This window comes from Micromesistius poutassou, assembly GCF_964030765.1.
Source record: "Micromesistius poutassou genome assembly, chromosome: 19".
In the NCBI taxonomy this organism is placed as follows: domain Eukaryota; kingdom Metazoa; phylum Chordata; class Actinopteri; order Gadiformes; family Gadidae; genus Micromesistius; species Micromesistius poutassou.
In genome coordinates, this window is record NC_140289.1 from 4,687,045 (window position 1) to 4,701,319 (window position 14,275).

Sequence of the window (14,275 nt, forward strand, 5' to 3'; positions counted from 1 at the left end):
AGAACTGTTATATGTCCAGGCTGGAGGAAATACGAGATACCTTGGAGGACTCTCCCTTTTTCAAAACTCACGAGGTATGTTGAGACAGAGATGGTGTGTTGTGCAGACCACCGTCTGATGCTCCATGTGAACAGTGGGAACCTCCATGACCATGGCTATTATCCTACCTATCTCGGTTGAATACGGGGAATGGGTTAACCTAGCAATTTTAAGTGCTTGGAGAATGCATTTTCTTCAGTAAAATACACCAATTACAAAACAGGAAACAAGTGCGTAACTCCTCCCTTGCCGTTATTTTTTTCCGTTCTGTCTCCCCACAGAAGTTCTGCTGTAATGCAGTTGATCGGCTAGATTCAAGATTAGGGTGCCCTAGCCCACACTCTTATGTTCGTTATCACCACAACAAGCACTCATGTCATGCTAAGTCACTGTTGCAGTGTTGTCTAGATAGATGTGTGCCGTCAGGATGTTGTTGGTTATAGTTACAGTTAGAGTTACATTTCAAAACACATGTCATGCGGAAACAATTTGATCAACTGTTGAAACTATTTGGTTAACTCTAAAGTATACTTTAACTAATGTATCAAATTTAATCAGCATGTTCAGCAGATACACATAGCTGGAATTAAAACCAATAAATATTTCAAAACACAACAATTTTGTTTGGAGTTGGAGTGAATTAATGTTGGGCTATTGATATAGAAAATGGAACCTAAAGTGAACTTTTGGAGTTGTGTCTTCCCTGGGATTTGTCATAAACACACCAACACTTTGCAGAACAATGGCCTTGACCACACGCCCACACACACACACTTGCAGACGAAAAGTCTGGGCACACATACACACGCAAACACACAAGCACACGTGCGCACACACACTGAACTTAATTACAGTAAGTCAGATGCACATACCAACAAATAACGGCGACGGAAGTGTGTGGATCAAAACAGGAATTGAGATCAGACCACTGAAGGACACCCACTCATACTCTCCAAAACACCACTCACACACTCACACACACACACACACACACACACACACACACACACACACACACACACACACACACACACACACACACACACACACACACACACACACACACACTCATACTCTCCAAAACACCACAAACACAGACACACACACATTATCCAGCACATTCACATCCACTCAAGCATATTTCCCCCCTAGTTTATCTATATCTATATAAGTATGTTTAAAATCTATTTTAAATTTAAAAAGTATATTTAACCCCCCTTCCGCCTTTCCTCTGTCCTCATTGTGTTCCTTGTTTTTCTACCGTTCCATTGCTTCCCTGCGTCTCCCCTCTGTCTCACCCGTCACTCTCTTCCTGTTTGTGTCTCTATCTCTGTCTCCAGGTGATTGGCAGTTCCTTGTTGTTTGTGCATGACAGTAAGGGGCGGGCCAAAGTCTGGATGATTGACTTTGGGAAGACCACGCCCCTTCCGGAGGGGGAGGAGCTTAACCACAGGGGCCCGTGGGTAGAAGGCAACAGGGAAGACGGCTACCTGATCGGACTTGATTGTTTGCTGGACATTATCGGAACCATGGCCGCCCAGACTCAGCCGTGACGTTTGCCCACTTTTTGCTCCGTTTGACACACGTAATCCACTCCCAGAGATCACTTCTTCTGTCCCTCCAAAGACTCTCACTTGTGGGTTTGGTTGACCTGTTAATCCCTGCGTCACACCGTCCCATGTCTCCTTGTCTTCAGATAAACATGGCGGTAAACAAGCGTTAACATAACATGATTACCGCTTGACGCCTCAATCTATTTATTTAATGTTTTTAGTTTTACCTATCCAAATGTTGTTCACTGCTCTGCCCCTCAAGCCAACAACAAACTTACCCCTTAGCGTTGCATTTCACACCCACTCTGTTTAAACCTACAACTCAAACTGACACATGGAGCGTTGGTTCACACATGCTTAACCAAATAGAGCACTCAGCTGAAGGCGTTTTGTTCTCATGGTTGCAGAGCCCTGCTGTGGTTCTGTGTCTGATGACATCCCCCATCTCCATTAGGAATGGCTCAACATAATAAGACAAAGTTAGGGATGTGTGTGTGTGTGTGTGTGTGTGGCGGGGGGGGGGGGGGGGGGGATGTGTGTGTGTGGGTGTGATCTATCCTAGTTTCCATGACGACCACACAGTTACCAACTGATTCACACAGCTGTTATCTAAACATAATTGATTTACCCTCAAAAGCAGGTAACTCGTGAAACTCCCTTTGTTTCTTGTTCTTATACAATACGTTTACTCTTAGACGTTCTCATTTCAAACTTTTTGATAGCAATAGCAACGTTTTAATCTTTTTAATCTCGGCATTCACGTTAATTTGGGATATGCAGTTCTCCATGTTGGAATACAGCTTTTGAGTTTACACATATTTTCAGTTTGCTTATTTCACTAATTCCACCACCTTCCATCCCAGAGCTAAAGATGAACAGTTTCCATTCCAGAACTATCGGAGGTGGCTCAATAGCAGCCGATCGTTTGCCGTTCTTTTGTTTTTTTGGGAGATTTTGCAATATTTTCGTTCATGTAAATCTGCAAACTAAAGAAGATTAATGTTTGTTCTGTTTATTCTTTCTAGGGGTACAAAATAAGTCCTATGTTTTTTTGTCTTTTGTTCAAAAGGATTTGTATAACATTAATTTAGTTAGTTGCATATTTGTAGACCACTCATTGTTGTTAAAAGTGAACAGAGTTACATTTAATTTAAGCTATATGGTGACCTAATGTCATAAAGCCATGTCAGACAACTAACACCTTTTATCTGTTTTAAAGTTTTTTATTTTTGTTTATATTAGTTTTTGAGTTTTTTCTTTGGTTGCTATTGTTTTTGTTTATTTCCAGTTAAACATAAGTACAATTGAAATCTAATATTAGACTTATGTGTGCTGTTTATTTTTTAGAACATTCAATTATTTATAACACTTTACTGTGTTGCAGATTGTATTAGTTTCAGGGATATTGTGACATGTAGAATTTGTATGTGTAAATTTTAAACCCTCTGGTGCCTAGATGTGGTTGATCACTGAATAAGTGAGACAGTAAATGAGTGGAAAGAATTGTGGATGTTTCTCATTGAAAATATTGGTCTCTCTCTGGTGGATATGACCTTGATAGCCATAGTACTCTAAGTGTCTATATTCAACAACACAATGGTTGATTTATGTTTAACAAGTAGCTATAGGTAGTGGTATACCTACTGAACTATCATTGCACCCTGTCACAAATCAATGGTGTGACAAAGTAAATAATTATATGTGTATACTATTGTTTACACTAGAAAATAATAGCATAGCATTTCACTGTGCTCATTTAAAGATGTGTGCATTGTTGTTTGCAGTGGCAGTAGACAGAAGGCTTGGTGATTGTAGTTTCACTGCAGTGTCTTATAAGTAAGACCAGTATGTACAGTGGGCTATCCACATTGCTCTTAGATGTGCACATGTTTTATAAAACTGAGGTAAATTACCCCCGGCCCCTAATATTTCCCCCTTTGCAACATCATACCAGTTACTATCACAGCATCTTATTACATGTGTCTGTTACATCTTCCTCCTCAGATGACAGCATAATATACTATGTTTTAAGGGGGACAAAGAGTGTAAAAATAAATAATAAAAACGTTAAAAAATTATGTGCTTAATCTATCTTTCCGTCTTTATTTTAGTTAATATTTCTTGTATGTTTTATGTGTGTGTGTGTGTGTGTGTGTGTGTGTGTGTGTGTGTGTGTGTGTGTGTGTGTGTGTGTGTGTGTGTGACCGGACCAGTCCGTCCAGCCTCAGGCAGGATTTGTTCTCACTGTGGGTGTAAGGAGGTTATTTCCCATTCAAATCATACTACACCACAGGTAGTTAGTGCGGGAAGTGGGAAGGATGGAAATGACACTGAGGAGGAAAGGGTAAAAGGTGACCCTGCAATGATTATATTTTATTGGTCAACTTCCAGAGAAATCATAGTTCGAATAAGTGTCTACCATTAAGTGGATAAATAGGTTGGATGATGTATTGTTGTCGATGTTGTAGCCAGGCTATGTAGGCCTTCATCAGTAAAATTGTACGCGAAATGGGACAAACCATTTTGTAAGACTATGGCGCCCTCTGTTGTCTAACATTGGATAGATTAGTTATGATTATACATTAGTCCTTAGTATTATTTTGTGGTAAAGATTGTATACCATTGGCTTAATAACCTTATTAATTATTTAAGGCAAGGCAAGGCAAGGCAATTTTATTTGTAAAGTGCATTTCTTACATCAAGCAGTTCAATGTGCTTTACAGAGAAAAAGACAACAATATAATTGATAGTGAAAAAGTACATTTAAAATATGAATCAGACATGTACATAGATAAGAATAAAAAGAAAAAGAAAAGGAAAACATTAGAAATGTTAATAGTATGCATCACTGAAAAGTTTAGTCTTTAGTTTTGATTTAAAAATAGAAGCCGTGGGAGCATTTTTAATCTCTTATGGCAGTTTGTTCCAAAGTTTAGCTGTTTAGCTTATTTAAAATACGATTCAACGCCAGACTGATTTTTACAAAAACAAAACACATGCTTTGTCATATGATTGACCAATGAGAAGACCCATCGCAGCCACCACCTCTGTCAACAGACAGCACCGTGAACACCGACCAATTGGAATACATTATGGGCGGGGCAGAGCGCTAGAGCTTTAGAGGCGTACAGATATTGAGCTCGGTTACCTTTTTGTTTTGTATTTTTGTTCTAGATCATCTTCTAAAATACCATACTTTATTCGTAATAATCGTTCCTAGACATATTCTAAGCACAGTGAGGACTTACAGGACTTGAAAAGATATTGGCGATGTTGACGTGTAAACGACATTGTTAAAACTCTAGCACTGTAGGGCTCTTGTGCCTGCAAGAAGTTAGTAAATAACAATTCGACCTCATGGCACTGCTGCTGGAGAACGCCGTATGAATTGGTGACAGCAACTGAACTCCGCCAGGAAATCAAATAAATTAATGCTCACAGAGTTATATTGTAGCAGTATTCGCCTTGAAATAAACGTTGGCGCAATGAACTAAAGAAGGATTTTCTTGGTTTTCACTCTCCACCGTTTGACCTCGATATCGCTTTAAGGACACAACTATAATAGTCCACACCGGATAACTGCTGGTAGGTGAAATGCGTCTGTGTTATCATGACTAACAGGTATAATGTAATATAATGATCTATTTCCCCTGCTTGAATGGGTTGGATAACAAACTTCAAATCAGTTCCACTTGGTCGACCTCCCCGTGCCTGGAGCGACGCGTGCTGGCCGTCAAAGTTGTTATGGCTGCTGACTATGTAGCCTAATAAATATAAGTGCTGCAGAGTTTGCCACATGTATATTTATGTTGCTTTAACGCCTTGTTGATGTAGGCCTACTAACCAGAGTTTTGCAGAAAAAGTTTGTTTGCCTAAGTGGCGTTATGGCATGAAACGAGAATTTGTTTGTTTTTTGTAATCACACGTTTCAATAACCTCTAACTGCATGTCGCCACACGCCCACTAGGCATAAGTGTCGATAATGTCTAACTTATAGTAGGCTATGTGAATATATATGACCAACTTTAATAATAATTTACAATATTCTGGTGTTACACGTGATACACGATGAATACGGAACACAATGAAATGGGGGAAAACGTTAAATTAAAACATAACAGAAGGCTCTGACCTCCACCAACCTCATATATAATCAAGCAAAGAAGTTTAGCCTGTGCCTGCATACACGCCTTACCACATACATGCATGCATATGGGGTATTACAAAAGGACGAGATGCCTGGTTAGTTCTATAAGGATCACAACAGCTGAGGCTTAGGTGTGTGTGTAACTGACCCAAGCGAATGGCCACAAATCCTCGGTGCTGATCCCCCCCCCCCCCCCCCTCCTTTGTCCTCTCTCTGTCTGACTTTTAAAGGTCACAGCAATTTTTATATTTTCTGTCGATGTCTCCTTGTTACTCTTTCTATGTTTATTTTTCGATCGCTGCTTCTTGCATCTTGTCTCTTAAAACCCCTCCCGACTGTCTGTTGTAATCGCATTCACCCCCTGCTGTTCTGCACACAGGTTCATTTTTTCGACATGTTCTGTCTCGTCTTGCCTAACCATCATTGAACTTTTAGTTCCTTAAAGTTTGTTGTGCAGCTACGTTTTTTTTTCCCATTACCTCCATTTTGTTCACTGCAGATTGTAATTTATATATTGGATACTTAGTCACACTAATCATCAACTATATATGGCAGGAATGCATTCTGATTATTTACCCCAGTTATTCAACATATATTGTATTATTTATTATTACATTTTGTAAATAATTAATAGCATTTAATTATGTTTTAGTAGCCATTGTCTTTGGCTTTGCGGTGCATCAGACGTTGCCATCTTGGAAAGAGTTTGGCGCTGGAGCCTGTCGGGCCAGCCCACTTGCTGTGCTTATGCTCAAACACTGGTTCAACTCTTTTGATAGGCGGATATCACACAATGGCTCAGGCCAGCCTCTGTTCCAGGCACTTAGCAGGCGGGCACGTGGACACACACACACACACACACACACACACACACACACACACACACACACACACACACACACACACACACACACACACACACACACACACACACACACACGTGGGACTAGTTTGTAGAATGCTAGGCTTGTAGTTGTTTTGCTTCTTGCTTCATCTGTAAACAAAGGTAAAATCATGATCCCATAGCAGCCAAAGACGATTCCTCCCCCTTCACAATGGGACTTGGATTGCACATATATTATACACACTCACGAACAAACAAAGTACACACACGCACAGACACGCATCATGGCACACGTTACACCTCTATCTTCAGAGGGATTGAATACATAATTACACCTAATTATGTATTAAATCTTATGTCATTGATTCAAATGTGCCTTTCCCTCATGCTGACAATAGTGTGTTGCCAAAACATCTCTGTCCATCATCCATGTGTAGCTGTCAGCAATTCACCTGCTCTGTTTTGGTTGGCCTAGCTGACAAGAGAGGCCTTACTTCATTAATAAATGTAAACTCTCACCTAGATTCTCGACCTTTTTAGCTCTGTTCTTGTAAACAATATCTTGTTAGCTCTCTCTCCTCCGATAACAAGGTGGTTTTTAACAATGTCATGACTAATAACAAGCGTGTTATCTTATTTATATCTCTCTCTCTCTCCTTCGCTCTCTCTTGCTCTCACTCTCATTCTCACTCTCACTCTCACTTTGTGTGTGTGTGTGTCTCTCTCTCTCTGTGCCTCCTTCTCTATCTCTACATCTTTGTCTCTCTCTCTGTCTGTCTCTCTCTCTCTCCCTCTCCCTCTCTCTCTCTATTCTCTAGTGTATGATGGCGGGGGACATGGGATTGCTAATGCGAGGCCTGGCCAAGCTGAGCCAGGCCGTTATAGAGACTCAGGGCACTGCCCTGCGCAGTGGAACAGGTAGGCCGCTCACCCCTGCCGGCGCTGCCCTTTGATTTCTGATGCTTGATAAGATCCCTGCCAATTATATGTTTGTCTCTATCTAGAGATAGCGCCATGCTCGGCTATCTGCCCTTCATCAGTTTTGGTGCAGCTGTAGTTTATATCATGAATGTGCTCACAGGCCTGTTGGGGGTTCACATGTTGTCTGTCTTTGTTGTTTAATATATGTTTTGTCAAATTAATACACTTGACAAAACGAATGGATGATACATGAATGACTTGTCACTTTCAAAACTGATCATGTAACAATGTACTGTATCTTACATTTATGATTCAACAAGTGTGTGAGAAAGGATAGAGAATTCCTAGACTCACACACACACACACACACGTGTGTCCCAGGTGCGGCTGGAGTTGAGGCTGCGGCCCAAAACCTTCAAGCGACCGCTGAGCAAGGCATCGCAGCTGCCATGATGAAGATGCAGGTTTTAACTTACAACCCACATCCTCAATATGCATAGCATACATGGTTATAGTTGTACAGTGACTATATGTACCAACCTCCATAGCAACCTGCCACATTTGTCTGTGCTCCATCAAGGAGCTTTCTGGCCAGCAGCAAACAGCAACATCAACATCATCATCCTTCGACTCCGAGTTCAACTTCCCCCCAGCCGGTGACGGCGTGGAGAACTACGAATTCGGGCAGGAAGAGGAGGGCTTCAGGTTTGGCGATGGAGCAGCCGATGCCGCCGGTCAGGGTGCCGCTGCCAGCGCTAGCCACGCCAAGGGGAAGCAATCTCTGTTCGAAGGATACCAAGACCCCAGCAAGCAGTTCACCGGACAGACCCGGTCATACCGCCGGGAACCTAGGTACCAAAACACCAAGGAGTCCACTTGTATCTGCTTTTCTGAGAAAATGTTGAGAAAATATATATATATATTATAGAAGGTCAACATATTTTATGTTGAACCCTGTGTTCGGAAAATGCCATTATTTTGTCGTAAACATTATAGCCATGTTCCAACTCCCGGCAGGCACATCCTTGGACACCCCACGTTCTACCATCAGGATCTAAACAGACATGGGCTCAGCCAGCTGTACCGTCTAGACCTGGCGAGTCTGCAGTTTGTGGGGCAGTCCAGGGGCTACCATCAGGACCCTACCACGGTGGGGGGGCTGACTGCGGAGGACCTGGAGAAAGCCAGGCAGAGCAAAAGAGCTGAGATGAAACCACACAAACAGATGGTAATCATGCTCACGCACTCATACATGCAATCACACAAGTGGGCAAACTGATGGCGTACTGGGCAAACACAAGCAAACAAACAGAACGAAGTTAGTTGTATTCCGGGAGCTGTAAGAAGAATGAATAGTTAATTCAAAAGGAACCTCAAATAGACTTATTGACTTATAAAGATGACTTGTTTTTTAAATCTATGTTGTCATTCTTGTGATTTACAGAACCGTTAAACCGTTAAATACACCTTAAATCGCCCCTTTAGGGATACAAAAACAAAGTATTTAGAATTGAATACACCACAATCCCAGACTCCTGTGAAGCCACTGCTGTAACCTCTGTTAAAGACAGCATGTTCATGTTCCATTTCTTGGGCTGTAGTTGAGCGAGCGAGCCAGGGAGCGGAAAGTTCCAGTGACGAGACTCAGCAGACTGGCCAACTTTGGAGGTAACGTTCCTCCTGTCTTCATCTCACTCAATGTCCGAGGTCAGTTATCCCTGAGCTCTGTGCGTACCATTGTGTATGTGCACATGTATTTAAAGGTTGATGGTATGTGTGGACCAAATAAGATTATTTATATTTAGAGTACGGGGGGGAGGGGGGGGTGGCAATGTTTCTCTAAGTGGGTCTTTGACTCTTTGACAGTGTAGCGCTGGTGGCTAACAGCTATAGTAGTTTAGTAGTAGTACATTTAGTTCTGAATTAAATCTCGTCTTACTGTCTGGCCTTCTTAAGATACATATTACACCCAGAAAAAAAGCAATGCATTTAACAAAATGTTGAAACTCAGGATTTAGTTCCTCTATTGAAGACGACGGTTCCTCAAGAATGCATGGTTGTCACTTTTGTCACTTCAAACTGAGCACTTTCACGTTAACATCATGTCCGTGGTATCAGTACGATTTCTCATGTAGTGGGTACATTGATTCACTGTAATTCCTGACCCACTTTCCTCCTGGTTCCATGACTTTTTGATTTAATTCAACAAAACCAAAGCCGGTCTGACCTCTGAGAGTCAGTCATGCTCATGTCATATGAGGACAGCCGTCATGTTTATTTTACATGTTACATGACACAGAAGACATTCATGGCATGGGCCAGTTTTAACTCCTGTCATGTTGTTTACGTTGGAGGTACAAACATGTGTACACACCTCGGGACCATACCACAACATAGGATGTGGATGTAGATGTCAGGGTATGACCTGTTGACCTCTGGGTTGTTAAACTGTAATGTGACCCATTCGCATTTGTCTCATACATACTACCCAATAATACACCATGTAGTCCGTTAGGTCTGATGGTGCATGTTGTGTTATCTAACCCTGAAGTTGTTTGGTCAAAGTCTCTACCAATTCCAAAATCAGTAGACAATAAAATGCCTTTTTTTTAAGTTTCAAAAGTTCTGGTCCACCTTGAGCTCCAGAGAAGCTGTGGGAGGGAGACCCAAGAGACTAACCTGGAGGGAGAGGCAAAGAGATTGAGAGGTCTACAGAGAAAGGGAGTAGGCGGGAGAATCCTAGAGGGAGAGAGAGCAATTGAGTGAAATCTAGAGAGAGATAATGAGTTTTCCCTTCCTAACCTTAAATTCTCAGTCTCTGTCTGTGTCTGCATGCTGTGAACTGATTGATTCATGTTCTATAATCCTGTGTTTGACCCCAAGGCTTGCCTCTTGTTCAGACTGCGCGAATAAAGACGCACCAGCAGTCCCATGTCTCCCTGCGCTAACTTTACACTCGGCGTAGCACGGTCAAGCTGATATACATACAATACACCCTATATCTTACTGACCCGTTTTTGATAAACCACGATGCAATGGTTGATTTATTAAAGATTCAGAAACGGCTTTTGTATGTGAGAATGAATGTTCTAAAAGAAAAAAAAGATAAGTCTTTGTTTTTTGTATTTTTAAGTCTTCGAATTGTGAGTGAATATTGTCTTATTGGGAATCAGTGGCTTGTATTGACATGCTGACATACCGCCATGCTTTAATAACTGTTGTGAAAGGTATGAATAGCTTTTTAAACATCAGCAACTCGTTGCTACCCCTGCCGGCTGATGTGTGAGTTAACAGGTGGAGGTTACGAGAACTGAATAGCTAATATCATTTAAAACCAGGCTTTGATTTACGACCATGTTGCAATTCTTAATATGCCATTGTTGGTAATTGACCAAAAAGCCTTGAACAGCTTGAGTGTCATGCTCAAGCCGCTCAGCAAGGCACAGGAGGGGGGTGGAGTTGACCCTGTACAGGGGGTGATGACCGTTTTAGAGACCCGAAGGTGGTGGGCTGGCAAGAAAGGGTTGGACAGGAGAGTGCAAGATGTTGACAACCCTACACTCATGTCCTTCATTCTCCTTCACACAGTGGACACAAGTGTGTGTGCTTTATTAAGACCCATGTTTGTCCTGTGCTGTTGTAGTGTTGAGTTGTCCTGGAATACAAAGTGTCTATTTGCGGCGTCTAATCATTATTTGCGTTTCCCGAAAGGGGGCAGCAACACAGGATTAAAAATAGAACTACAGAGTCAGCACCTTGTTGTTCCAAGTTCGATTGACCAAAGTTAGCCTGTGGATCGAGGAGTTTAGCCTGGGAACCCCGCCAGAAGTCCTCCTGTTTTATTAGCCGTTTGTAGGTTAACATAGGGTCAAAAGTGCACTGAAATGTGTTGGAAGAGAGAGACAAGTTAGCTCAGCAGTAAAAGCACTAGTCGCAATACCAGCACTAGTCAATGGTGTGGGTCCCACTATCGCCAAAAAAGGTACCTGGTACTTTTTTTTTGTAGCACCTCCATCGAGGTTCCAAGCGAGCTGAGCTGGTACTTTTGTGTGACGTAAACAGGCTGCTGGTAACTGATTGGCCAGCGGCTGCAAACGGAAATAATCACTCAAAGTTAAGTGGTGTCCGGCGTGGCTGGAGTCCACGGACCCGCTCCCAAGGGGGACATGGATCAGCGTTTCGCCTTGTGTGCCGCTCCTTTCCCGGGGCTAGAGTTAGGCTGCTCGATCTGATCAGGAAATAGTCCTGATCAGATTTCCCGGGAATCTACTGGTTTTGTCGGTGGAAAAGCGGTATATCTCTTACAGTTGGTAGCGATAAAGTCAGGAAGTGTCCAACACGATCACTTGCGGTGTGACCCAGATCTGTACCACGCAAGAGTCCCACATTCTCTGTGTCTCGCAACATTTGTATCTGACATTTCCCCAAGCACAACAGGAAATTGCCAGGAGACAATCCTGCTTCTAGCTCAACCACATAGTGTTTAACAAGGAGATAAAAAAAATATTGCAGAAACACCCTGTCCTATTGTGGCACATAACAGAAATTTCTCCCCCCTCTGACACCTCCAACAGCTCCACTGCCATTGTAAAGAGAAGACAGATGATTAGTACATTGGCAACACCTGCCACTGACTCGCCGGTATGCTAATTGGTTCCCGTGAGCCGCACCCGCTCCCCTCCAGACAGAGCCCAACCAGCCGCACTCCACACTCTACATCCATCCCGTTCAAATACTACTGATGATTAATCAGCACTGATAATCAGCCCTTCTTTAGAGAAAACCTATTGCCGGCTTCCCTAGACCTAGAGCCATATAAAACAAGCCAATCAAGGCAGTCAGTCTCATACGTGTGGCCGAGAGCCTACTTGCTTTTACAAGTGCAACAAAAATGCTACACTTGCACACACTGCAAGTGACTTCTCAGCGTCATGCCTTTGCATTGCTTCCTCTGAGTGATGTCAGCCTGTCCCATTTCTTTTCATTTGTTTGCTTTGTGGCTAATATATGTCTAAGAATAGGCCGAAGATCACTTGTCAGTGGCGGTTACGTTATTTATTTCAAAGGATTGATAACTCGGTTTATTGGTTGAGCCAACCCTTCTGTTAGGGATCCCAAATATGACCAAAGTCCTCTGTCAACAGAGGAGAGGAAACATCATTATCACCTCAGCCTTGCTGTAGTTTGTTTTCACATCTTAACAATGCACAGACTTCATCCAAATGTGTTTCCTATTATAGATATTAAAACATGAGAGCAGATCATTAAAAGCGCTGCAATAATAAGGAATGAATACATGATACACCAAGTAAAACAAACCTAATGGCATGTTCCATGTCAACTTAAAAGACGATTTCCCGCACCAAGTTTGACGTAACAGTGCTATGTACAGTGTGTGCAGTACGTGGTACAGAACCATTGATTTCTCTCTGATGTGATTATCTGGAGTGTGTACTTCCTCTTGGTTTTGGTATATTAAGCGGACTGCAGGGTTCAGTGTACGATGACATGGGTGTACAGATCCATCGCATGTGCATAATGCAAACCTAGCATAGAAAGTCCCTAATTTAATCCAGTGTTGATGCGACGTGAAGGTTCATTTTGCCCAGGCCAGAGCAGTGACAGTCTGTCTGTTTATGTCGACCATGCAGGTCTGGCCGTGGGGCTGGGCTTTGGAGCCTTGGCAGAAGTTGCCAAGAAGACCATGAGATTCAATGATGGAGCAGGTAATGCACACGCATCTGAACTCATTCACTCACTCACACACAGAGGTCACCAGGTAGATTGCGATAAATACATATAAAAGGGTTAACCCTAACCCGGACCTTAATAAATCATCTGTCAACCTATGTCAGTTTAAGTTAAGGAAAAATAAATCCCAAATACAAATAAACATGAACTATTCTTATGTTTTGAAGATCAAGAGCTTGGCTAAAATCAAACCAGCAACCCATTAGGACCTGGACCTCAAACCTTAACCTGCTAGTTGGCTCACACACACACACACACACTGGCTGGAAGCTGCTTTAGAGGGTAATCCTCGCACTGGGCTAATCTGCTACTCAGTAAACAAGCGTGATTTGTGTGTGTGTGTGTGTGTGTGTGTGTGTGTGTGTGTGTGTGTGTGTGTGTGTGTGTGTGTGTGTGTGTGTGTGTGTGTGTGTGTGTGTGTGTGTGTGTGTGTGTGTGTGTGTGTCCACCTAGACATAAACATACGTACACACTCATTCAGGCACACAGACACAAACAAACGCGTACACACTCACATCCTCAGCACTTTCTAAAACATTTTATAATTCTACTTTTAATTCTAATAAATGTTATATATAAGCATGTTTTTTTTGGAGTGTGTTGAACAGTTGCTGTCCAAAATGAGAACAGGGTTCCACCAAAGGTTCCTCAAAGGAGTATTGCGGGGAACCCAGAGTTGTTCTGGTCGGTTCTACACCCCATGTCTGGTTGTTGTTCCCCCCGACAGGCGATAAGAAGGCGGTGCTGGACTCCAGCCCCTTTCTGTCCGAGGCCAACGCAGAACGCATCGTCCGGACCCTGTGTAAGGTGAGAGGAGCAGCGCTGAAACTAGGACAGATGCTCAGCATTCAAGGTGAGATAAAACGCACACACACACACACACACACACACACACACACACACACACACACACACACACACACACACACACACACACACACACACACACACACACACACACACACACACACACACACACACACACACACACACACACATATTCATCAAGTTTGTACATGC

At 42.6% G+C, this 14,275-nt stretch overlaps 1 protein-coding gene across 1 annotated transcript in view; it reads left to right on the top strand.

The window, feature by feature from the left end:
• LOC311364266 (uncharacterized protein) overlaps positions 1-14,275 on the top strand; it is a 42,498-nt gene that overhangs the window by 20,687 nt on the left and 7,536 nt on the right. Inside the window, exons 11-20 of the mRNA XM_084484260.1 lie at positions 3-74; positions 1,380-1,588; positions 2,000-2,018; positions 7,402-7,501; positions 7,886-7,968; positions 8,085-8,356; positions 8,522-8,732; positions 9,106-9,172; positions 13,156-13,230; positions 13,983-14,108. Of these exons, the coding sequence (XP_084340386.1) occupies positions 3-74; positions 1,380-1,588; positions 2,000-2,018; positions 7,402-7,501; positions 7,886-7,968; positions 8,085-8,356; positions 8,522-8,732; positions 9,106-9,172; positions 13,156-13,230; positions 13,983-14,108 (1,234 nt within the window). The remainder of the gene's footprint in view (positions 1-2; positions 75-1,379; positions 1,589-1,999; positions 2,019-7,401; positions 7,502-7,885; positions 7,969-8,084; positions 8,357-8,521; positions 8,733-9,105; positions 9,173-13,155; positions 13,231-13,982; positions 14,109-14,275) is intronic.